Raw genomic sequence first — 27,758 nt, 5'->3', positions numbered from 1 at the left:
TACATTCTACTGTTTCTTATTATTGTAATTAATCTTACAAGGACTCAACACCCACTTTTTTTGTTTGTTGGCGCCGTGTTCATTTTTAAAAGTATCCCCAAAAAAACGCACCCCGCCACCCCTGCATTTTCACCCGCGACGGGATTTTCAATCAAGCCCAATTTGGCGGGGAAACCGCGAACCTGGCAACTCTGAATGTTCGGCTCTTTCCGCCGCGTCTCCCTCCGCCGCTCGGCAATGTTCGGCTCTGTGATCAGAGAATCGCTATATGGAGCTCAAAAACGGAAAAAAAATATCTTAATCTGAATTTTATAAATTTTAATGTAATATTTAAGTATATTTTAATAATGTTGCATTATGTAATAGTGTAATTCATGAACTTGAATTTCAATAAAAATAATGAATTTGACCTTTTTAACACTTACAAAATGTATGAATCTTATTTTTTTATATTTGAAAAAAACATGGATCAGATTTTTTTCAGATCCTAAAATGTATGCGCCTGATTTTTTAGATCTAAAAATTTGTGCATCTGATTTTTTTTACATCTGAAAACATTTGTATCTGATTTTTTAGATATTAAATTTATGGATGTTTTTTGAGATTTAAAGCACTTTTTCTTTCATACTTTTCTTTATTTTCAGATGTTATCAGAGCTTTTTTCCCCTACAGATAAGGCAAGATCACTACTACGCTATTTTATAGTACCTTTTACAGAATTGTTTGGTACTTTTACGATAGAGCTACAGACACAGGAATCTCCTGGTGGCTCGCGACATGGAAATCTTTAAAACGCCTCTTGAGAATTTAGAGCACATGTTCTGTCAGAACTGCTGCAGTTTTCTACAATAGATGACTGGAAACAAGTTATTTACACGTTTTGTTATTTAAGATCTGAAAATGTATGGATTTAATTTTTTTGCTAGATATGAAAATGATGGATCTGGATTGTTTTAGATCTGAAAATGTATGGATCTGATTTTTTTTTAGAACTGTATTTTTAGAATTGTATAGACCTAAATAGTTTTAGATGTTTAGTATGGAAGTAAAACAGTGTCACCAGACTTTGAAATTTAAAAGCACTTGAATTTTTAGCACTGAATTATTTTACATTGAATTATTGCATGTGATTTTTTTTTGCCTCGGAATTAAACACTTTAATTTTTCAGTATATCATTTTCACTTATTTTATTTTAATGTAAAAAAAAATTCAAAAGTAAAAATTCAAGTTTAAAAAATTCAATTAAAATAAATTCAGGTTGCTTCGACCTGTCAAATTCGACTGCTAAAATACAACGCTCAAAATTCGCTGTCAACATCCGGGACACACAGGATGAGCAATCGATTCAGTCTTCAATCGAGCCAACAACCAGCCAATCACATCACGCTCCGAAGATCACGTGACAGGTAGCGCCTCACGGCTCAGAGCCGCTCAACGCGAGTCACAGCCCCCTCCGCTGCTCCTCTCGAGTAGGTGAGTGTAAAACAGCTGAAAACAGGGCATTTACCTCACCACTGTGGCCATGTAATATCACTTAAACGGTGTAGAAATCCTCACTTTAACCACGGTCTGCTCTGTGGTTTGTAAACATATTAAATTAAGATAGATATCCAGATATACCTTGTTAAACTAACTAACTAAATAAATAAAGCTCCTCTGTTCATTTCAGAAAGAGCTTCAAACACGAACACTAGATCAATTATTTATAAATACAGCCAGACTGTGTGGAAGATAATTACTACTGTAGAATCTGAGATAGTAACTTAGTTTGCTAAATTATAGCTACCTATCTTGCTAGTTAGCTGTGGGACTGTGCGATTATAGATAAGATACTACCTAGTTAGCGGTTTGTTTAGCAATACCTTATTTACACTTTGCTGCAAAGTATGTTGCTTAGTGTACTGGCCACTGTCTAAATAAATATATTGAGCTGTATTACACTTGTGACTCGCAGCCGTGAGGCGCTACCTGTCACGTGATCTTCGGAGCGTGATGTGATTGGCTGGTTGTTGGCTCGATTGAAGACTGAATCGATTGCTCATCCTGTGTGTCCCGGATGTTGACAGCGAATGTATTTTAGCAGTCGAATTTGACAGGTCGAATTTGAGCAACCTGAATTTAATTTAATTGAATTTTTTAAACTTGAATTTTTACTTTTGATTTTTTTTTTTACATTAAAATAAAATAAGTGAAAATGATATACTGAAAAATTCAAGTGTTTAATTCAGAGGCAAAAAAAATCACATGCACTAATTCAATGTAAAATAATTCAGTGCTAAAAATTCAAGTGCTTTTAAATTTCAAAGTCTGGTGACACTGTTTTACTTCCATAGTTTAGACGTTTAAATGTATGGATCTACTTTCTAGATCTGACAATTTAGAATCAGATGTTTTTTAGATTTTTGCATCTGTTTTGTAGATCTGTAAAAAATATTTAATTGATTGTTTTAGATCTAATATAAATACACATGTGCATTTTTTCTTCAACTAAAAGGAACGAAAAAAAGACACTGCAGACCTTTTTTTTTTGTAAAAATATCCAACTTTATGTTCCCATAGTACTAAGACAGCGTTATAAACAGGACGATATGAACAAACCCTTCATCACTGTTGTGGCGAGACCTGTCTAGAACCCACTCCCTCCAACCAAACGGGGGCATGAAATCATTACAGAATCAATAACACCCCCCCCCTTCAAACACAATGCTTTAAAAAAATATCACGGCCCAACAAAACAGTCAGCGAAAAGAAAGGAAAAGAAAAAAAAACAACCAAAAACCAAACAGCAGCATCTTTCATTACCCATCCTCCTCAACAGTCACATTCCTATGCTGTGGTTTATATTTATAAGGGCAGCAAAACAACAAACACAAAGTCCCTGTGGGGCGAATCCCTTCCTGACCGCTCTTTATTACTGGATTGCTTTATTAACCTATTTTACAAATTAATAAAGAGATGAGAAGGGCTGAAGGGCTGGAGAATGAATGAAGAAGATAAAGAAGGTGAAGATATAAAATACTCGTCGACTTCATGCTGGAGGAAGAAAGAAACCCCGGACCTGAACCGCAGGCGAGTCTGCGTCGATTAACGTGGGATGTCTAACAGCGCGCTCTTCGGCTCCCTCCATAAAAAACGCACTTCGTTCACGTAAAAATGATGGGCGTGGGCGGGGTCCGTTACGTGAAGTGGGCGGGGTCGGGTCAAATAAGGTGACGGACTGGTTCATTTTTACATTGGCATCGATTTGGTCAAAATTTACACTCTCCTCTTCCATCTTCTGCCTACTATTCTCTCTCTCTCTGTCTCTCTCTCACACACACACACACACACACACGTACACGCACACGCACACACAGAGTTGCGCAGAGCCTCGCCGGCTCCCGATTCCTCTCTTTCCTGTATGAAAAACTGTACAAGTGCTGAAAAGCTCAGTCGCACATTTCCTCGGGCAGTTCGTGAGGGTTGAGTATTCCTGGCACGGACATCTGGATTTTGTGTTTCTCCTCCTGAGCCTGACGCAGCGACGCCTCGCGCTCCTCCAGAAACAGGTCGCTTGTGTCCTCGCCCGCAAACTCCTGCAGAAAAACACACATTAACAGACATTAGATAATAATAGACTTCCACACAAACAATAGAACAGAACAGACCAGGCTAAAAAGTACTGTACTTTGTGAGTTTGTGTACTTGAAGCATTTCCCAACTGGTTTGGTTTGTTTTCACACAGGCACAAACCCAAATGCACTAAAATGTGCCCCAACTAACCACACAAGCACAAAGTCTACTCTGATTGGTCAGAGCTGTCCAGCGCAGAAGCAAGAAAGTAAATTTGTATTCAATTCAATATCCGCATAGTAAGTGGTCTTCCGTGGCCACAAGCAGTGAACGCAGCACATACGGCGAACAGTGTGAAAACAACTCAATATGGAGCAGCAGCAGAGACAGCGTTTGTTCATAGCTATGGTAATTATTTGGGTAATTAATCAGGTTAAACTTCTAAAGCTACATGAAGTTTGGAGGTGTGTAGTGATGATCTAATCTGAAGCTACATGAAGTTTGGAGGTGTGTAGTGATGATCTAATCTAAAGCTACATGAAGTTTGGAGGTGTGTAGTCCGCTCACCCCGCTCTTATTTTAAACTGACTGAGCACAGAGTCGCTGTGGTTTCCAGTCTCTTCCACTGTGTTATCACTGACAGTTGGCTGTGGAATATTTAGTAGTGATTAGTGAAATTCCACAACTGGACTTGTTGTTGCACAGGTGCTGCATCCTATCACGGTACCACAGTGCTGGAGTTTACTGAGCTCCTGAGAGCCTGAGACCCATTCCCAGCATGCCTAGCTGCTGCTTTTATTATATACCTGTGGAATCACATGGAAGTGATTCAGGAACACCTGAGATCAATGATTTGGATGGGTGAGTGAATACGTTTGGCAGTGTTCAGTGTGTGAAATCCATACCTTTATCTGCACCAGGAAGTCCCTCAGGTGCTCTTTGAAGGCAGGTATGTCCTGATTCAAGCTGAACAGACCTGTTACAAACACCTTCACCTGGGCACTACAAATAAAAACAACATGGGTTACATTACAGAGATCCCTGATTAAATCTTTAATATTAGAATTTTAATTCAGATTCAGATAATTTCTTGATTAATGAGGCGTATCTAATAAAGCAGTCTTACTCCTGTAAGTGTGGGAAGGCCGTCTTAAGAAGGTTGGCCACATATTCCTGCATGTAGGCCTGGTTGTTGACCGGGGTGCCAGTGTTCAGAGCAACACTGATTTTTCCCTCCTCCACCAGGTTGAACATGTAGGCCAGGATGGAGGCGTGCATCGTCAAACCTGTCCGTTACAAAAAGGAGAAGAAAAATACAGGTTTAACAAGACGCAAGTGGATTGTTTAGATGGGCGGTCTTAAAGCTTTTATTCACTCTTCGTTTTACTGGATTACCTTTTAAACGTTGCCGAAGTCAAGTTATTTAATAGTATAATTATTAATATTGAACAACTACATTATATAAAATAATTACATAATATTATAAAATTACATTTTTTTAAATTCATATGATTATAATTAGAATCAGTCAATAAAATATAATTCCAATATTTATATGGAAAAAAAAAAATCAAGAAAAGCAAACTGCCAGAAACATATCTGCCTACAAACTTTAAAAAGACAAATTTGCCAATTAAAAAACAAACTGTATACTGAAATAGTGAAAACAAAAAATTACCACAATATAAAATCTTTATACGATACGAATTTACTCTCCTACCCACATAAATGAATACTTTATTTTAAAATGGTTCCAAAGCCTTTGTTCGAGGGGTTGGCAAGTGGTCATGCTCTTTAATATGAGTTTTAAAAAAATGTATATATATAAATACTAAAAGCAAAAAAAAAAAAAAGGTCACAAAATCTCCGCCAGAATTAACTAACCAGCTGTGTGGGACGTATCAGTGACGACAGAGAAGATATGCTGAAGTATGTCGCAGAAGTACGTCTGATAGAAGCTCTGAGCTGCCGCCTCCTCCTGAGCCACATTCTGCAGCAACGTGTACAAGATCTGCAGACCTGAGAAGGAAGGAAAGAAGAAAAGAAGAAAGGATAAATCATTAACAGGGTGAAAATATTAAAATCATAATCACCACAGGCATCATTTTCACACTTTGACACGTAAGCAGTTTTGGATACGCAATTATGCCAATTATGCCACTGATTTAAAACAAGTATCTGTTCTTGTAGATTTTTAGTTTACTGCACAATTTGAACTTACACATTTTCTTACATTGTGTCAATTTCTTGCTGAATGGACCAATAAAAGAAAATCTCCAACATTATTTAAAATAAAAGTAAAATATTCAGCTTTGGGAAACAAAAAAGAGAGTACTTAAAGTTTTTGATTTTACCAAATTAAAAACCTCTGGAATATAATCAAGAGGAAGATGGATGATCACAAGCCATCAAACCAAACTGAACTGCTTGATTTGTTTGCACCAGGAGTAAAGCAGCATAAAGATATCCAAAAGCAGTGTGTAAGACTGGTGGAGGAGAACATTCCAAGATGCATAAAAACTGTGATTAAAAACCAGGGTTGGTCAACTAAATATTGATTTCTGAACTCTTAAAACTTGAACTTCTTTTATAGAATAAAACCAACAATGTTGATTTTACTTTAACATATACCTATAAATAGCTAAAATCAGAGAAACTGATGAGAAACTCAACTAGACATTCAATGTGAAGAGGGAGTGTTTAAAACTTGTATATTTTAATTTTAGCGCCTGAATATTATTTAAAAAAGGTTATTGCTCTTTGAAAGGGTGTAATTGAATCATTGTCATTATATTTTCATTACATTACTGACCGTGAATCTACAATGATAATTGTGTATATCGGTTATTTCTGGAATATATCGCCCAGATAAAAACAGTTACTCTGATAGATCTACTACTATACTAACACAAACCTGTGTCTGCCACGTTCCTCATGGTGTGTTTAAAGGCCCAGATGATAGAGTCCAGCACCAGCTTGAACTGAGCTGGAGGAATGGTCAGGAAAGCAGGGAAACACTGCGAGTTGACCGCCTGCAGCAGGTAGAAGAAGTGTGTCCTGTGCTCTGGGAACTCCTCAAAGTCCTGCAGAGAACCAGACAGATTTAGCCTCAGGACCAAAGACACTGAAAAAGCTAAAGAGAACCACTGAAGATAAATGGCGATATAAGAGGAACACTAACCTTGTTGATCATGTTCAGAGTGCACTCAAAGACAGCGTCAAAGATCTGGGGGATTTCTCCAGTGATGTGAGCCCCGAGTTTATTGACGATGGTGGCCATAGTGCTGAGAACTTCAGGTTCCCGAGCAGCCGGAACGTTACGCTGATAGTCGATCAGGACGGCCTCAAGCAGAGGAGGAACAAAGTTCTCACCAACCTAAAACACAAGAAAAAGAGAGAGGTTGACCACACAAACGTTAAACTTCCAAACTATCAAACACAAGATAACATTCTGGTGATCTCAAATGTCTAATTAGTCATTAGTGTTAAAGGGTCACTGGGGGGAGCACTGTGTGATGTATGGGTTTAGGGGTGGGGCAGAAGGGAGAGCTGATTTGGCAGAGTAAGGCGTCTCTGATAGCAGTAAGGCACTCAGATGGTGGGCACTTATGGCCATAGAATGGTTTGTCAATTAAAATTAAGACTTTCTAGGACCTTACTTAATCAAATTGTAGACCATAGGTCGGCAATAGGCGGCCTGCGGGCCAGATGTGGCCCGCAAGTGTGAAATATCTGGCCCGTGAGGTATAATGGAAAACAAAACAAAACAAAAAAATTATTCTCTGGCGAACTTTAGTTTACACGCCTTCCCGCCTCTGTCGCGCTTGGGATTATTTTAATTTCCGTTCACTAGCAGGGGCAGCGTTTTTTTTCCGCCTGGGTTTACCTGCTTCATTTTCCAAAAACACATGGAAAAATCAGGCTTCGAAAATATCTGGCCCGCAGCCAAAACTAATTGCCGACACCTGTTGTAGACCGAACACTACATATTACCAAAAATATTCTAACAATTTCAGAAATTCTCAAATGTTTTTATTGATTCAGTTATAACAATTCTCCCTACATACATCAGAGTTCTTCCTTAGCACAAATCTTAGCTTGTCAAATTGCGTAACGGATGTTTGTGGAGCATTGATGTTGCTCTGCTTCATAAACTTTAACCAATACATTTTCATGTTTTTTCCATGTCTTTAAGGCAAATTCTCATGACCGTATGATCTTTAAAACATCAGTGCAGACATGGACAATAAAACCAACTAAAATCAAATAAAACTACGGATCAAAAAAAAAATAATAATAAAACCACTGTATAGGGCTATATTACTGAATTAACTCTGAGCTGATGTATTTATTAGCTCAAAATAGCTTTTCTCAGAAGATTAATGAAAACATTAGTAGATTGCAAATTTCCATGACTTTACCAAAACTTTCTGGGTAGTATTTGTCCAAAACTCATCCAGGCCTGGAAATTGTTTCAATTCTATGACTTTTCCATTTTTTTTTTTAAATGACCGTACAAACCCTGGCCTCCACATCCAACGTCTCTAACTGAATGGTCTTCTTGCATTGTTTGAAGGGTCAGCTTAGTGTTTTTCTTTATTAAACGGTGCAATTAAAAATATCTTTATTTCAGCTTGGGAAATGAGAGTGTGTTTGATTTTCATACCATTTGAGGATCATTGGAGCGGCTGACCCATCCAGAGATGAGCTTCAGGGTCTCCCTCTTCACCGTGCGCATACTCCTGATCAGAGGCTGCTTCGTCACCATCTCACCTAAAGATAGAGAAAGAGAGAAATTATAAACACAATGAAAAAACTGGAATAACAATTAATTATAACAGTGTTGAACAGAATAATTGAGACACTCTTACAAATATACTGAACAAGGATGAAGGCAACAGCTAGGCATATGAGTGCAGTTGCCTACACAAGAAAAATTAACACAATTAACAAAGCTAATGGTGATGCCTGGCCAGCAAGTTCAGAGTGTCGTAGTTGCGTTTCTCACCGTTGGTCTGAATGGCAGAGGAGATGTTCTCACTCAAGCACTTGTAGACGTTGAGCATGTCCAGGTAAATGCGGCCTAACTGCACCACAAACGGGTGTCCTACAGCCTTACACGCCCTCACGTTGGTCTTCAGGATGCTGCCGAGTTGACGCACCGTCTCTGGGTCCTTCAGGATATCCACGTTCTGGTAGAAGATGAAAGATGCAAGCATGACCTTAAGAATTCCTCCGCTACACAACAATGCAGAAACATTTAAATAAAGACAGTGAGAGACTCCGGGTGATCCAGCCTTCTAAAGTGCTGCTACTGCTATGATCAGAAGATTGCTTGTCCATGCAGCTTGCCATCAGCTGCCGGAGCCCTGAGAGAGCACAATTGGCTCTTGTGCGCCAGAACTGAGTCGCTGCGCTTTCCTTCAAGCATGCTGTGATGCTCCTCGCCAATGCTGCAGTTCAAAAAGAGGCGGAGTCTGACTTCACATGTATCAGAGGAGGCATGTGCTAGTCTTTACCCTCCGTGTGTTGAGGAATAACTAGTGATGGGGGATATACAGCTGATTAGCAGCTAATTAGATGGGACAATTGGCCAGAACCAGGGCAAGTTAAATTAGGAGAAAACCCAAACGAAACCCAAATGAAACTTAAATTAGCATATTTTCAGAAGTGGTGGCTCATGTGGTCATGTTTCACACCTCTGCTCCCTGCCTACTCCTCTAAACAGCAACAAACTGCAGGTTTAAGTTCATTTTTTTGTTATATTCATACAAAACCACATAATTTGACCGTTTGTCTCTACAGAGACAATCCAGGTGCTTACAAGGTCATTAGGTCCATGCAACTGATGCAGAAAGCAGCAGCTAAAAATGCACCTAATATTTGGCAACCTAAGTTATTTATGCTAATGTTGGATACAGTTTGTTTGGATATTTTCAGCAGCTCATGCTCATGCTCCGCCTCTTCTCTCCCTGCTCCTATTCCTCTAAACCAGGGATGGGCAACTTCCATGATGGAGAGGGCCACATTTTTTTCAGCATGACCATTGGAGGGCCACATGACCTCGCACTTCAAATAATTGAATATGAAAAACGCTACAAATGATTTTCAATAAGAACAAATTTTATATGAATTTATATCTGTATGTTTACAGCACCAACATTTATCAACAACTATTTTCTGCATATTAATGCATTTTAATATGGCAAAAGACAAACCGTTTGCTTTAAAAAAGTGCAAAAAGGAAGTCCTTCATATCAAAGAACAAAAAGTTTGCTTAAAAAACTGATTGCAAATACAGTAGTTCCTCTGTGTAAAATAAGTTCATTATAACAAGTCCTTCATAAGCAACAAGGACAAAACATTTGCTTATAAAAGTGCAAAAGGCATTTGAACTCATTTATAACAAAGAACAAAAAAGATTTAAAAACTGATTGCAAATAGCTCATTCAATAATAGCAGAAAACTAGACCACAGAGGCCCAACATTTATTGAAGCTAATGAGAGAGCTGTGGTTTGGCCTGCTGGCTCACAATGGACTGGATGTCAATGTCAATTTTCGTGGTTGTTTGGCAGCGCCCTCTAGCGGTCAAAAGTAGAATTACGTTTTTTTTTTGTTTTTTTTTTAATTATGAAATTATGAAATTATTTTTGATCTATTCGCGGGCCGCACTGAGTGATGACGAGGGCCGTGTGCAGCCCCCGGGCCGCCAGTTGCCCATCCCTGCTCTAAACAGCAGGGGTTGTTTTACACCTACATTATCCTAAATAAATTTATAAAACATGCTAAGTGATGCTGAATGGTTTACTAGCACAGTTAAGTTTTTTTTACAAACTCTGTTTTTTCCCCAGCTAAAAAAAAAACAAGCTGTGCAGGGCTAGGATAGTAACGTTAGCACGGGTAACTAGCCAGCTGACCAAATGTCGTCACTTATTTGTAGCACAGCTGAGGTTCATTTATGTTTAAAACAATTCAGTTAAATAGCTTTTTTAGGAAAATATTAAAACTGAGCTATAGAAACAGGGCTAACTAAAGTTAAGAACTCACCTTGGTGGCCTGCTGGATGATGCTGTCCCACACCTGGTTGGGAAGCAGCATGTACTTCTCTATGAGGTGCTCTTGTACAGCTTGATCCGTCTGAGCGCCAATCATATAACCCACTGCCTCGTAAAACGTGTGAACCTGCAAAAAAAAAAAAAAAAAAAAAAAAAAAAAAAAAAAAAAACCACACAGAATATTCAAAATATTCTTACATGCAGAATTTGTTTCTTGGAATTTTCAGTTTTATACCAACACCCCCCACTCTAGAAAGAGGTAGACATGAGGACACTGACCTGCTGTGGCTGCAGATCACAGATGATCGTATTGATGTTATTGAGGATTTCATCAATGAAGGGCATCACCTCTCCGACCTGCACCTGAACAAAATGCCTCCTGCACTTCTGAGCAATCTTAATGAACGTATCGCAGGCCATGTCTTGAACTCCATCATGCGTCTCTGTAAGACAGACAGACAGTGATAGAAACAGTTATAGATGGAAGAATAAGCTCACAGTAATGCAAAAAACACAGCAAAGTACACATTTGAACCTACTACCGTATTTTTCGGACCATAAAGCGCACCTAAAATCCTTTAATCTTCTTTTCTTCTAATTTTCTTATAATACGGTGCGCTGTATGTATGAATTCTGGCTATTGCTTACTGACATCGAATCAATTTTATGTGGTACACAGTGCTCTGTTGTGTATGTACATTTTAATTCATTTTGTTAGAGCTTTTATGCTGCCTGCTGCTCTCTCTTTTCTACAGGAAATTTGCATATTTTTTGTAATATTAGTTTATTTTTCTACTGCTGCATTGAGTTTTTCTTTTTTATCTTTTGAAATTCATTATATTGTATTATTTTGGGTTTATTTTTCTGTTATTTTTAAATTTTGTTATTCATTTTTAATTATTTCAAAGAGCAGGCCTTATTTTTTTCTTGGCCTGCAGGCCTTATTTGGCTCGCGGAGTAATACTTTGACTTATCTGACTTTTATGTCACTTAATGTGTTATAATCCGGTGCGCTTTATAATCCAACGCACCTCATGAATAAAAAAAGCCTGAAAAAAAAAGGTCACAGTTCAAAATTCATCCTGTTTTTGTTAGGATAACCATCTCTGCCTTCCAGTCCTTTAATCTACCAGATCCAGAAGCAAAGGACTAAGTTCCATCATTCCAGAAAACACCGTCTTTAAGCCTTACAAACTATTCTACTCCTGGCATTAAGTTGACTGCAAGTTCAGGTTTGTTTCACTGCTTCATTTACCATGCATGAACTCAAACAGCTTGTTCACAACCGTCTTCAGGAACTTCCAGTGGGCGCGGAGGAACCGTGGGTACTGGCCTACGATATACATGATGTTGGAGGCGATGATGGCCTTGTTGTCCTTCCCTCGCTTCTGCTCACAGAGTCCCAGCAGGTCCTGTAAATCAATCAATCAATCATACATAAACACAAGCAACTTCAGAAAACTGCATCTACATAGGGTCTTAAAATCTGTCTAAACGCTCCTGCTGTTTAATCACTCCAGTTATTAAAAGGAGTCCCGAGTAGTCTGATCATAAGTGTCTAGAACAAAACAAGTGTGAAAGGGACACAGTGTCTCTCGGGGAGAATCACAATCCCATCACTCAACCAACAATCAGTGATTGTGTGTGCATGTGTGTAACTGCATTGAACTGCATGATAGAAGCTTGGGTGAATGCCGGTGTGAATACTGCTTTAAGTTAGTTTTCCAAAAAAATCACAACAAGGCACAAGAGGGGGATAATTAATTAAAAAAAATAAAGAAATTGAGAGGACGAGGGTTGGATTTAGGTGCAGAAGAAAGGAGTGGAAAAAAAAATGCAAAAAAAATGCAAAAAAAAAAAGTAGGAAATACTGAATTTGGGGCAGGACCCCTTGGTTTGTTTGTTTTTTATTCTGTCTATTATCTTTGTGCTTTTTATACTATATATTGTCAACGCTCTTCTTTTCTCATTTATTGGATTTGTCTTGTTTCTCTACCTTCCGGTTTTACTATTGTCTTTTTTGTCCTCTTCTCTCGCTTCCTCAATAAAATATAAAAAATAAATAAATAAATAAAATAATAATAATAATAAAATAATCTGAGAAAATTAGATATAACATGGCTAATTACAAATTAAAGACTCCATGTACAAAACCTTATAAAATAAATAGCTATAGAAAACTAATGTAAGCTATAGAAAACTAGATCTAAAATTACCATCGAAAATCTAAATATTACAAGTGACTGATCAGGGTTAAACTTTAAAACATTGGACTATTATCAGCAAAAAGGAAATAAATTGATTTTTTTTTTTTTTTTTTTTTTGATTTTGGGTTTTAAGTAGTAATATTGTAAAGTTTATAATACGTATATTGTATATTTGGATATTGTTTTCAAATGTACGTTTTAATGTAATTAAAAAAAAAAAAAAAAAAAAAAACCTACCTTGATAACCGTGACGAGGAACCTCTTCTCGTCCTCCTCGTGCATGGCCCCACTGATTGACCCGATAGCCCAGCACAGCGTGTTCAGGTTCCTCCAGGACCATTCAGTACCATTAACCTGGTTATGGAGCTTCTCTGTCATGATTCGCTCGGTGTCTGCATAGTCCAGATGGGTCAAGTAGACTACAGAAGAGAGGGAGGGAGAAGAAAGTCAGTTACTAAATTGTATTACGGTTTAATTCCTTATTCTGTCTGAAAGCTTTAAGAGTAGGTAGTTGATCATGTTCCTACTAACCAAGTGTTTCTCTCATGTTTTTGTAGAGGTTGATTGAGTCTGTATCCTTCATGAACTCTCGCACCACCTCTCCCTGGTCATTCTCCACAACCAGCACCTCCTCGGGCTTAGCCATGCGGCTCACCATTAGCAAACGCACCTTTAAACAACAAGTTTAACAGTGTGAATATTGCTGCTTATACCTGCACATGCTACTCTCTGAGCTAAGCATCTAATGCACAGGTTGAATTGTAATATAATGTGTTCATAAAATGCCTAATTTGTTCCAAAATACATAGCGAAATTTAGGTATGGTGAAGAAAAAAAAAAGGTAACTATCGGTATAGTTATTTTATTTGTACGTGTGTACTAGAAGTGGATGGATCTGGTGCAACTTCACTGCACAACAAGGTGCCTGGCAACAAAGTCAGTGTTAAAAATAGTCAAAGAATTTAGAGAACTTACGATTTATTAGAGATACAAAAATAACCAAAGAAGGGGTAATACACAGCAGAAGAGAAAGAAAGAAGAAAGAAGAAAAAAAAAAAAAAAAAAGAGGGAAGCCTTTTGGATCTTTTATCTGAAAAGATTATTTCCTGAATTTATAAATAAGGATTTTACGAGTTCTTGCACAAAGTTTCTTCTTAATAAAATTGATTAACTGTGTCTGTGAATTTCAAAAGGACTTTTAAGAGGTTTTAGGTGGAAGTGGTTTCCCTGAAGAATTGAGCTGTCAGCCTCTCATTGGCTGATTATGTTACGTTTAGTATTTAGAGTGTTCTCATTGGTTGTTTGTAATCATGTAGGTTTTAAAAACTGGGATGTTTTTAACTTTTGTCTTTTAACCCTGATGAAGGCCTGAATGCCAAAACGTGGTTATTTTTTTATATCTCTAATAAATTGGAAATTCTCCAACAACAATACAGGTTTATAATATTTATACTACATGTGTACTTACCTTGGATAGAACAGGCAGGTAGAGGTGTCTGCGTGGAGGCACGTCAAAATGCTGGCTCCCAGAAAGCAGGGGCGAGGTTGAAGTGCTAAAGGGACTCTCTCTGTACAGCTCTGCAGCCAAGTGGTTCCAGTACTCCAAACAGATCTTAAAAATCTCTGTTTCCTCAACTTCAGACACCAACAGCATGTAGTGGAGAGCCTACACACAGAAAGAAAGATACATTACTATAAATAGAACTAAAACAGTATCAAAGAGATGAGAGAGTAGAGACTAGGGGCGTTTTTCACACTACTCTATTACGGACCCGGGTGCGCTTTCCCCGCGGGTCTGGTACACTTAGATAAATGTGAAAGCTGCTCTAGAGCCCAGGACTGGTCCACCTAAATCAGTGTTCTGGGGTTCGATTCAAGAAGAGTGGAAGCTATCTGAGACCAGATTCATGCGAGAGCTTATGTGATTAGTTTGAGTAACGTGATGCTTCAACCTACTGCATTATTTCCCTTTCCTTCAATTAACAATACTTAATAAATCAACACTTAAATAGGACTGGAGCGAGGGAACTGTAATAATCTCACCTCTGTGGAGTGAGTGTGTTTACTGCATGCTGGCCTGCATGGATAATCTCATCTAATCTGCTGGTTTGGAGGAGCTTCACTGAGAACGTCATGCACCCAAAAACCTGTTTTTCACAGCTCAAGTATGTATTTTTATCCAGAAACAATAATAAAGGCAGCCACCACTGAAAACAAACCAGCAATAGTAAGTTCCTTCCATAAACCCGCACAGAAACGGCTCTGGGTCTGGAGGAGAGAGAGAGAGAGAGAGAGAGAGAAAGAGAGAGATAGAGATAGAGATAAAAACCACGGTGTGTACCTCCATGAGTGTCTCACGTAGATTGAGCCTCTTTTCAATTAGCTGACCGTGCTCTTTGAGGAAGGTACAGAGGAACAGGCTCAGGTTCTGGATGAAGTTCTGCTCATCATCTTTCCCGTTCGAATAGGCCAGGCGGATATTTGTATTCAGAGGCAGCATCTGTCAATTAAATATCAGAAAATTCTGATCAAAATTCTTTATCATATTAAACAGGGTCTTTGCAAATATAGATAAATTAAAGGTAAGACAAGTTTTTTAAAAAGGCACATAGATCAATTTTTGTTTTGCAAACAAACATTTTAAACAAATGTTAAGTTTTGTACACTTAAAACCCGATCCAAAATTGATTATCTAACCAGATTACATTACATTTACACCTTCCAATGCCTACAGTACCGGCTCCACTAACTAAAAGTAATAATGTATATAAAAAAGAGGGCTGGACAATATTGGGTATATATATATATATATATATTATATATATATATATTAATAAAAAATAAATACATAAATAAAAAAAGCTTAGTTGCACAAGTTATTTTTTCCTTTTAATTCTTAAAAATCACATTAACAGAGTAATTTAATTCACTAAACTAACGATTAACTCCCCAGCCCTACCTGATAGTAGCACCCCTACACAAAAAGCTAAGCAAAATCCACAAAATCTTAAATCAATCCTTGAGCACCAACCTAGACTGACTTGTAATTTTTATTTATAAAAGTTTAAAAACCACATACACACAAAAAACCTAAATCAGGTGTGTGTGTGTGTGCGCGCGTTACCTGTTTGAGCTGCATCATTGTCAGGGTGAAGAGGTTGACGAACTGCTCCTCGTACTGATTGACACTGACACCCGCAATCTCCGTCAGACACTTCAGAGTCACGTTTCGGAACATGGGGACGTTCAGAAACTGAGGAACAGGAAAAACAATGAAATATAAACTGGTGTTTCTTTAAGACTAAGCTTTTGATAATAGGTATTTAAATGTTAATAAATGATTCACTGTAAGAAACATATATTATTTTTACTGTTTTTTTTAGCAAAAGAAAAATTCCCCATTATATATCTACTATTATTTTATTAGATTACATCTGTCCAGTATCATTTATTTTACTTAATTTCTGGATACATATGGAGATATTTGGAGTGTAGTATTAGTATCACAACATTCTGGATCATTGACTTCTGTTACAATCTGATGAAAATGCTTGCATTTTTTATATCTCAGTTTGGGGTTAGCCATATCATGTCGTATACAATATTAAAATTAGAATTTTAATTTTGTTGCAGTAGTGCATTCTTGAAATATTTATGTTTTAGTTGAATGTTTTGTCATATTGCCAAGAATATCATTATCGCAAAAATACCATGAAATACCGTGATATTATTCTAGGGCCATATCGCCCACCCCTAGTGTCAACCACTTATAAAAGTATTTTATTAAAATCAACAATATTCTGTGAGTAAATCATGGATAAAATCATGACTACATTTTTTTAAATACTTATACTTAACTGTATTTTATATCTATCTATCTATCTATCTACACACACAATGGTGTAGTGTGGTTAACACCTGGTAGACACCTGGTATGTCTGTATTAAATCATCTCAGAGTAGTTTTACTGTATTTAAATCTCTCAGGGCAATTTTACTGTATTATAAAGTTAAAGTTCGCAAATTAACTGTATGTATGTATTACTGCATTAATGTTGACAGCCTGACTTATAAGAAATTATATGAGCTAATTCTTTGAGGTATTGAAAACAAGCTGGGTGTTTCTAGCTAGGTTACTCATCTTTAACTGCTAATAAGGCCATTTTAAGATGCATGTTGAGACGCATGATACATAAAAATGGAATATGACAGATTATTGCAGCAAACAAATTTGATGAACCAAACATATCCCCAAATGGCTCTGTGCCTTACTAATGACATAGTTAACCTGGCAAGGTAATGTAGACAGTATTAAAGTTACAGTATGTTCTGGTACACAGCTGATTTTTTTTTTTATCGTTTGTGTTATTTGCTCACTAATCCCCTTTTTTTAACAATAAAAAAATTAAAACAAATGTGGATAAAAGCCTATATACAGTAAATAAGGTCAGTGTTGGAGTGTCAGCTATGCCGTAATGCAAGTGTCGCACACAGCCATTAAAGAACTGCCAGCACTTCTCATCATCTTCCTCTGTTTCTTACGCAGTTGCAAGTAAAACCAATGCAAATGCGCCTTTGTGAGAGGGTGTATTATAACTCACATATTAAAATCTTCTGTCAGTTTTCTAGCTTTGACTACCTTATAAACCAGGGTGCTGATGAGTTTGGTCTCAAAAATGTAACCCAGTGGAATCCAGTTCAGGAAGCGAAGAAGGGTCTCCAGTGTGGAGTGGACCAGCGGTGCATTCTGGGAATTTTCCTGGAAAAGAAACACAAGCAAATGTCAGAAATGCTTGTTTAAGAAATGCACAACAGAACGTCTTCCCAAAACTAGAACTATACTACACTAAGCTAAATTAATATACGCTAGACACACACTACTACTACATTATTGATGCATGTGTTGAAATGCTGCCAGGGCTACCATAATGTCTCAATGTTACACAGTGGTATGAATGTAGTATGGCCAGCATTTCCTATTATATTCCTCTTTTTCTTACGCGCTTGCACACCAAAATAATGCAAGAACGCCTTTGTAAGAGGGTAAAATAAAGTCCTATCTGGATGGGATTAGTTTCTCAGGGGGATATTTCACTCTTCTACTTAGTGATAAAACACTTACATCCAGAGTGCAATTGAAAAATCAGGAGGATCAGTGAGTTTCTAGGATTTCTCGGTCACATGACATCACGGCGTTCAGTAGCTCCTCCATTTCCACTCACTGTTGTGTTTTTACGTGGACCTCCATGGAAACGCAACCCAAACTGTAATTACGGTGCACGGCAGTGGATAAATAGCTATTTTATTAACTCGAGGAGAGGAAACTCAGATGTGGATCTGGATGGGAATAAAATTAATGGAGGTCCACAGAGTTCAGCGAAAAACAGTAGAAAATTCAGCCTGTAATTCTCTCAGAGGACGTTTGAGAAAAACACGTACACTGTCGTTCCGGACGTGAATAAAATCAGAGGATAAAATCCCCCCATGAAAGATAAACTTGTGACGCACAATAATAGCAGAAGTATATATCTGTATCAACGTCTAGATATTTTAGACCGAAACTTGATATATTTATTGTATGCAGATCTGATGGGCACTGGCGGAGATACTTTAAAATCCAATGATTAAAGCTAGTTTTTATTTCTTTCTTTCTTTCTATCAGTTTCAATAGACCTATTGTTTCTTTTTTTTTTACCTGTTAATTTAATAAAGAGATTTAAAGCCGTGAACAGTTTATAAAATTGTATAAAGTTATACCAGGGTGTGTGGTTTTAAATATGAATGTGTTAAATACGTACATAAGTAATATTTTCATCAGCACAGAATTCCCATATCGATGCATTGCTATGTTTTATTTATTTTTTTATTCTTTTTATTCATTTGTTATGATTTTTTTTTTTTAAACACTGTAAAAGTGTTCATACTTTAGCACATCTTGATTGGTATTTACGTACATAGTAAATGTACTTTTTTTTTTTTTTACTTACCATGACAAACTGGCAAAGCTGGAATATCTGTGAAAATTCATTGCACATGCTAGAAGAGAACAAAAAAAAAATATATATATATATGATTATAATATTATAAATACCATCAATTCCCTACAACAAAAGACAAATTAAATCACTAACATTTCTATAAATAAGCAGATTTTATGCACTCTACCTGTCCTTCAGGTGCTTGGCTTTGACCTGAGTCATCTGTCCGCTGGAGAAATCGAATACTTCCTCACTGAGGAGCTTCAGGATGATCATGTTGTTCTGGCAGAGGCTCTCGCTCGTACGACTGGCGCCAACGATGTCGCTGATAAACGTGGGCCAGTGCTTTGGCCACTCCTGCTTCAAGATCTGGGGAAAAGAAAAAAAAAAAAAACATTAGGTTATAATATAATTATTATTTTTATCTCATTTATCCAGATATTCTAAGTATCCAAGTACCCCAAATTAATCTCCACACTCACCTGTACCAAGATCATGTTTAGTTTTGCCAGGTACACTCCCTCCTTCTGCAAGAAAATCAACACCAGCAGGGTAATTAACACCATATGAACACAGTTACAGCGTCAGCCATAAAACAGTGTAGATACCAAGAAACACCAGAAGGTGGCACTGTACCTCAACAACATTGGCATCTGAGGAAGTCTTGATGATCAGCCCCACGACATACTTCTTAATTCCTACAACAGAACCATAATATAATATAACGATCAAAGACTCCACATAAGATCCATCTCCAAAAGTTTGGACTTAATTCAATGTCTTTCTTTATTTTCTACAGTGTATTAAAAGGGACACATATGGAATTACATAGTAAACAGTATAAAAGTGTTGGTCCTCCACATTAATCCCCTGATCTAAAGCTGATTAACTGAGATGGTGATTTGAGGTGATTCAATTGGGATGAGCTGGAGCTTAACAGCATGAAGGAAAAACAGCATCTATTGTTCAGCACCTTCAGGAACTCCTTACTTCAAAGATGCTGAGAAAACTACTCCAAGAGTGTGCAGATCTGTCCTCAAAGATAAATTAGCTACTTAGAGGAATCTAAAAGCAGTGGTTCCCAACCTATGGGTCGCCAAAGATCCACGATGGGTCGCGAAGCCCTCTTGATTTTAAGGGGTTTAATTTTAATACTATATATATATAGTATATAGGCTGCGCTCTCTCTGTCTCTCTCTCTCTGGCGCGCGCGCGGGCGCTCTCTCCGGCAGCGCGGAGCTGAATTCAGCGCGAGGCTGAATATAATAATATAATAATATAAGAATATAAAACTCAGCTTAGTTAAATAAATGAAAATGAGTGAGGGCCTGTAAAGTTAATCAATTATTGTCCAATATTTGGACAGGTTGAGGTTTTGGTGAGCTGTTTTACTGATTTGAAACTGAAACTGATATTATTCTTTTTTTTTGTTTGTTTTTTTTTTTTTTATATAAATTATTTTTTATTCATTTTAAATAGTTGTATTATTTTATTGATCTAATTATTTTTTCTTCATAAGATAAAAATTCCTTATGTTTTATGTATCAATTTTTCCTTTTTTACGTGTTTATTTTATTCATCTATAGTAAATGTCAGTTTTTATTTGTCATTTCTAACCCCCCCCCCCCAAAAACACTTTTTTTTTTACAGAATAATTAATCATGTGTTCATGTAGAACTTTAACATAGTCTTCAATATTAAATTTACAATTTAACAAATTTACTGGACACTACCACTTCATTAATGCTGCATGTGTTGAAATGCTGCCAGGGCTACCATAATGTCTCAATATTACACAGTGGTATGAATGTAGTACAGCCAGCATTTCCTATTATATTCCTCTTTTTCTTACGCGCTTGCACACCAAAATAATGCAAGAACGCCTTTGTAAGAGGGTAGAATTAAACTGATGAAAAGATTTACAGGGCTTCAGGGCTGCTGCTTATAAACACCAAAAAAATGACTATTTGCACATCCATGAATTACTTTAATCTATGAAATGGAAAAAACAAAAACAAAAAAACAAACAGGTAAAATGTACTATAGCCACATGTGTATCAGACAGTGCCATAAAAAGATCCTCTGAGCGAGTGAACAAAAAGCTGTATCTAAAGTGTACATTTGTGAGCATTTTAAAAAGGTAGTAATATTTCAAGGCCAATTTATCAGCACAGAAATAATTACAATAAAATTATATTACTGTAAATTTAAAACCAATTTATACCACTGATAATTGCACATTGATGTAATTAACCCCAAATCTGATCTTTTGTCATATAGAACACTGGTGTGTATTTTAAATAAAAAAAACAAACAAAAAAAAAATGATGATGAACGATGAATGAGGGATACAGTGGTGGAAAAATGAGGTAACAGAGCTTGAAAAACGTGCTCTTATTAAAGCAAATCGGAGTAAATTCTCGCTGATGAGAGCTACAAAGGAGTTGAGGCTGCAAAGCTCGAGATTCTGGGATTAAAGGGAATCTTAACATGAAGCATTGCTCTGTCTAATATAAGACAGATGTTCGATATGGGTCACATTAAAAAGATAGTTTGAACAACCAAAACTAAATTTTGTGTTTGTGCAATTTTTTAAATGTATTAATTTTTCTTTAGTGTGTGCAGATGCGTTTACCTTCACACTGGTTCCTTGGGAGAATTTTCCAACGTGTTTTAATGACGGTCTCCAGAATCTGAAGAGCGTAGTACTGTGAAGAGATCAGCAGGATTATTATTATTATCAGGAAAATGTGAAAAAGTGTGAAAACAGCAACATCACAGACCAACACCACAATCACCATAATAATCAGCATTACTATCAGCTACAAACAAAAACAGAAATCTACACATACTTTAGTCTTCATATTTTGAGAAAACTCCAGGATGGTGTCCACTCTGGTCCATGCGTCCGGATGATCTTTCAAGTTGGTGAGGACTTCCTGTGCCAGTCGTTGCTAAGATACATGGAGAGAGGATAGAGCTATTGATTTCGGCTTCATGTAAACAAGGGCAGTAGCAGTTATACATAAACTCCATATTTTCACTTTGTTGAAATTGGGAGTAAAAAGGGAAGTGTTCATTATATTAAATAGCATTTTAATAATAAAAAGGACAGATAGAAATGCTTCAAAATTGATTAGAAGCAGCAGAACTTACTCTATCTAGCCATCATTCAGATCTTAAAAATCAGGAATTCATCTTAAAAAAAGACAGCTAGCATCAAAGCTAAACCCCTCCAGAGGACTTCATAATAAAAGTCCCAAGGCAGATAATGTGAATTAATAGATGTATAGTATTCGATAGAAAAATCTAATTTAACTGAACTGTAAAGTTCAAAATGCTTGGATTAACACATGTTAAAATGCCAGATTTACCAAAATGTCTTAAGGTTACACAGTGGTATAAAGAGTGCCAGCATTTTCTATTATATTCCTCTTTTTCTTACGCACTTGCACACCAAACCAATACAAGAACGCCTTTGTAAGAGGGTAGCATATGTACACGAGTACATGTGCATTATCAGATTTCGGTTAGTAGTCTGAAAGGGTACTTTACTTATTTTTGTGTATTTATTTATTTATTCCATTATAAGTAAAAAAAAAAAAAATAGCTGCCATTACAAAACATACTTTTTTTTTTTAGTGTCTTGTCTATGCAACTAACACGACTGTTTCTTACCTGGGAGCCAACATCATAATACATGGAGTTAACCACATTGTCAAGTAGGTTGATATCCAACTTCTGACTGAAGTCCAGCAGCTGCCGGGCTGTATGGTCCGCTAACATTGTCATATCTGCTGGCATAGAGCTGTGGAGAGGGATAGGAGAAAGAACTAGATTGTCAGATCACTTTGTTATATTAATCCCAAAGGAAAATTCACACATTTATTCATTTATTTATTTTATATATATATAAAAAAAACACACACAATTAGCTCGACAACCACCAGGAGAAAACACAATGATCTGCTTGTCGACATGAAGCCTTGTAAACAGAAAGAGAGTCTGTTTACCACTAACAATACAGAGAGCAGCTCCAAAAACCAGACCATGTGACGGGATGGTAGGCATTTGTTGATGCTGACAGGCTGGCTGTTTGTTTTTGTTGACTGTTACATTTATATTAAGCAAACAATGATAAAAGAGAACTACAAACCACATAAATGCAATGATAAGTTGTTTTCAGGTTAAGACCACAGATGGAGGTTTGGCTGTTTTAACCCTGAAATCACACTAGTGATTCACACCAGTCCTAACTCTCATTTTTAATATACCATCTTTAATATCTTACAGATTTCTACAGATATTCTTAAAGTAATTCTGAATAGTCATATATGTTAGTAGGACTATCATAATAACAGTGTTTGTTTAAAAGATATTCCTAAAATGGTCCTAAAATCAACTGTGATAAATTAAATAAATAAAAAAAAAATTTAAGCATAATAAGAACATTTAGAGATTTGATCTGGAACACATTAATATTCATAAATGTTATGAATTAACAAAACATGAATACAATTAAACCCTGTTTTTAGTGTGCGCTCTTTGATAAGAAAAAACACAACAAAAATATTAATGAGGTCAGCAAATTCCCAGGTAATATTCATATAGATCCTGTAAATAACAACTGATTACATGGAATTTTGCTCCCATCAAGATTGTTTCATTTTATCTATATAACTTAAAGTAAATGATTTTTAGTACTTTTTACTAGTAGGAATTACAGTGCAGATATTTGTAAATCTGGCATTATTTAATTATTCATTTTCACTAGTAAACAGTAACTGTAGATATGTGGAAGTACAACTTCCACTCGTAAAAAACGTAAATATAGGTATCTGTAACTGAACTTCTCACTATAATAACTATAAAGAAGAGTATGAAACCCCATGTAAATCAACGGTGACCAATGATTACACAGAATTGTATTAAGGATGTGCGTCATGCTGATAAGATTTCTAGTCAGAATGATTTCACAGATCTGTGTAACTGATTATTAGTAGGAAACATTTCATTGATGATATTTGAAGTTTGAGTACTAGTAAAAAATAAAAATAAATTATTTATTTAATGTGTTTTAGGGAAGAGAGCAAACTTCCAGTTAAATTAATTTAAAAATATGACTAGACAGAATGGATTTATTAAAATGTAGATATTATACACCCAATATTACTAGTAAACATTTCATATCTGATTCTTAAAATGTGCGTTTCTACTAGTAAAACTGCATTAGAGAGATCTGTATAAAAAAATAGTAATTGTATAACTGGTGCTATTTTGAGTAAAAAAAATTCTATACATTTCTATATACCTGGAGATATTTGAAACTATAACTTAACTACAAATAACAAAAACATAATAATAAAAATAAAAACAATAATAATAATAAAAACAATAATAATAATGATAATAATAATAATCATAATAATAATTGATACCTGTAATAGTATTTTTCCCCACAGTATTTTTTTTTATTTTAGGTAAGAGAGTGAAATTCCATTTAAATCAATATTAAAATATGACTTATCAAAATGGATTCATTCATTTGCAGATCTGATACTCCCAAATATTATTACTAGTAGATTTTTTTATAGACAATAAGTAAAATGAAAGTTGTGGGCTGTCTAGGTTAACTACGCCAAAGAATTGGAGCATGCCAAGTTATTGGCTAAATTCCAATTAAATCTATATTAAAATAAGGCTATTCAGAATGGATTTATTAATCTGTAGATGTTATATTAATCCAATACAAGTACTGATAGAGATTTTATAGCTAGTAAGTAAAATTAGTATCTATTATCTACTAAAAGCTGCATTACAGAGATGCTAAATTTAATTTTATTAATATATTTTGTTTTGTATAAACTGGTGTTTATCACCTTTGAAGAAGCTAAATTTGAGTTGACTGTTGATTTTAATTCAGTGAATAATAAGTAACTAAAATCTTTAGCTACTTAGGATCACTGTAATGCAGCTTTTGGTAGAAACTCGAATTATTATAGTTCAATAATATATTCACAGATTAATAAATCCATTCTATCTAGCCATTTTTTAATACTGATTTTATTGGAATTTAGACAACAACTTGGCATGCTTTTAGAGGGAAGGGTCCAAATGTGCTCCAATCATTCAGCTTAGTTGACCTAGGCAGCCCTTAAAACTCTCTAGCTTAGATAGCTAGATAATGTGTTTATGCGGATTCATAATACAATATCATGCTACATAAACATATTAGCTAGCTATCTAAGCTGGAGAGTTTTAAGGGCTGCCTAGGTCAACTAAGCTGGATGGTTGGAGCACATTTGGACCCCTCCCTCTAAAAAGCATGTCAAGTTGTTGGCCAAATTCCAATTAAACCAATATTTAAATATGGCTACTTAGAATAGATATATTAATAGATCAAATGTAATGTTGATCTGATATTAGTACTGGTAAAGATTCTATAGCCAATGTGAAATTATAGTTTGCACTAAAAGCTGCATTACAGAGATCTTAGAGATCTATTTATTTTTTCAGTATAATAACTGGTGTTAAATCGACTTAAAAAAAAGATATGTTAGTTAATTTTTTTTTTTACACTGAATTTAGATTTTTTGTTTTTGTTACACTGAACTAAATTCAACAATGCAATTTAAAACACCACATAAACACATTATCTAGGTAAGCTAGAGGATTGGAGCACAGTTGGACCCCTTCATCTAAAAGCATGCCGAATTGTTGGTTAAATTCCAATTTACTTAATATTAAAATGTGGCTAGAGATTTTGTAGCCAATAAGTGATTTTATTTCAGTTTCTACTAAAAGCTGCATTACAGAGACGCTGAATTGCATTGTAGGCAAGACCGATCAAGACTATAGATATTTTAATCCGTAAATGTGATAGACATTGTATAATTAGAGTTTCCACTGAAAGCTGCTTTGCAGAGATGCTGAATTATATTTATTTATTTATTAGTATAAACTGGTGTTAGAACAACTTAAGAGAAGCTAGAAAGGCTTTTTTTTACACAGAGTTAAAATAAACAACATGTATATACCTACATAAAAACGCTACATAAACACATTAGCTAGGTAAGCTAGATGATTGGAGCGCATTTGGACCCCTCCCTCTAAAAGCATGCCAAGTTGTTGGCTAGCTTATTACCAGCATGCTGCTGCTACATTGCTTACCGCTGCATACATTTATTTTTACCCAAAGTACATTTAGAGTTTAACTAGTTAATTAAGCTACAAATAAATATAATGATTAAAATGTCAGTTTTTCGCTCCTTTTTCAAAGGACAAACAGTGAACACGTGAATGAGCTCATGTTAATGTTACAGTTTCACTCAATCACTCACTCAGCACAACTAAAATCACCTCCACCACAAAAATAAACTAGAAACTGAACAGCCTTTTTTTAAGCATACGAACACAGTAAGTTAACTAAACAGCTAGAAAACACAAAGCGGTTAGTAGTAATGTCGCGTTACAGGTTAAACAGCTAACGTTAGTTAATATTAAATACTTACCTGCTTTATTAAACACTCTTCTCTTCGTTGAAATGCCACTTTACACTCTCGAGCTTTCGAGCTTAAAGACACTAATATTCACCGTAGAGCTGAATAAACTTGAGTTGAGTTAATTAATATGAATCACTTTATCTCATCATGAGACGCTAATGTTAATGTTAGTTAGCTGTTAGCTAGCTTAGCTAAGCTAATGAACTTGGCTTCACACACACACACACACACACACAGCGCATCTACGCTAAGCTAAAAGCTAATGTATTAGCACTAGCGCTAAGCTAACCCTAGTTTCAGCACTAAACTGCAGCAAAAAGCCGGTTTATAGTACAGATTTACGCAAAATAAATTAATTAGAGATGCGAATTCGGGTTATCCAGGAGAGAAGAAGAGCTCGAGCCCCTGTTGCCTAGGTAGTTTAGCTTAGCATAAGTTATCTTAGCTTAAGTTAACTTAGCATAAGCTAGCTCTGCGCTGCTCTGTCAGTCACAGAGATAGAAGGTAGCGGTTAGCTGCTGGTAGTTGTAGTAGTATCTAGGCTAACTCGTTAGCTCGCTAATCTTTCACGCATTCATGGCTTTAAAACCAACCAGCGCAAGGTTTATTTCAGCAGCTGTGAGCCGAATATCGTGGTTTTAAAGTCAGCGAGTCTGCGGGAGAGGCAGTGAGGCAGCGCCGCTCTCCTTCAGCTAACAGTGCATCAAACCGCGGACCGGCTGAAACCGGTTCAGACCGGGCTATTCCATCTCGGTTTAGTTCTCAGCCCGTGGCGCCGCGTAAAATTTGGACTGTGGCCACGCCCACCGCGCCCCGCCATTGGCCGGCCGCCACAGCGTTGCGGCGACGGAGGCGCCTCCCATTGGTCCCCGATGCTGTCGCTCACCGCTCGCGCCGCCCCTAGGGCCCATGCACGGGATGCACTCAGGGCCCATGCGTTTCAGCGCCATGTGGGCCGGGCTGAGCTCGCGATGGAAAATTACTGAGATGCCCACGAGCGAGTCCTGCAACTTCTAGGGTTTGCTGCTGCTGCTGCTGCTGCTGTTGTACAGTAAACCATGCAGCAGCACGGTGGATTAGATGGTTTAATGAGGATTTTATGATGAAAAGTGATGGATTGCTAGATGTAATACATAATATGATCAGTAAATAAGTATAGATAGATATTTACTGATAGATAGATAGATAGATAGGTGTACTACAACTTCTGAGGTTTGTTGGTGTTAATGTGGTGTTAATGCTGATTAAATGATTTAGTACAATTAGGTAGATGATTTTACATAATATGATCAATATATATATATATATATATATATATATATATATATATATATATATATATATATATATATAAATATATATATGTAGGTGTTCTAAAGCTAGGGTCTGTCTGTAAATGAATTAGATAATTTTTGCATAAAACATGATGGCTATTAAGATATAATATGATAGATATACAAACA

General features: G+C 36.3%; 1 protein-coding gene across 1 annotated transcript; it reads right to left on the bottom strand.

Annotated features, from left to right (window-relative positions):
• Positions 1-2,653: 2,653 nt before the first annotated feature.
• On the bottom strand, positions 2,654-27,049 carry xpo1a (exportin 1 (CRM1 homolog, yeast) a). The gene is made up of 25 exons (XM_007260609.4): positions 26,305-27,049; positions 22,472-22,601; positions 21,646-21,747; positions 21,429-21,501; positions 19,430-19,491; positions 19,276-19,320; positions 18,981-19,162; positions 18,803-18,851; positions 17,455-17,574; positions 15,941-16,069; positions 15,158-15,316; positions 14,285-14,482; positions 13,348-13,486; positions 13,054-13,235; positions 11,865-12,021; positions 10,889-11,052; positions 10,602-10,736; positions 8,562-8,745; positions 8,220-8,326; positions 6,735-6,929; positions 6,468-6,636; positions 5,438-5,572; positions 4,680-4,839; positions 4,459-4,555; positions 2,654-3,576 (listed from the first exon to the last, which is right to left on the bottom strand). Exons 2-25 carry the CDS (start codon positions 22,595-22,597, stop codon positions 3,430-3,432), a joined length of 3,216 nt encoding a protein of 1,071 aa, XP_007260671.2. The 5' UTR covers positions 22,598-22,601; positions 26,305-27,049; the 3' UTR covers positions 2,654-3,429.
• Positions 27,050-27,758: the final 709 nt, after the last annotated feature.

This window comes from Astyanax mexicanus, chromosome 21 (genome assembly GCF_023375975.1).
Source record: "Astyanax mexicanus isolate ESR-SI-001 chromosome 21, AstMex3_surface, whole genome shotgun sequence".
Classification (NCBI taxonomy): domain Eukaryota; kingdom Metazoa; phylum Chordata; class Actinopteri; order Characiformes; family Acestrorhamphidae; genus Astyanax; species Astyanax mexicanus.
This window is presented reverse-complemented; position numbering and strand designations above follow the sequence as displayed.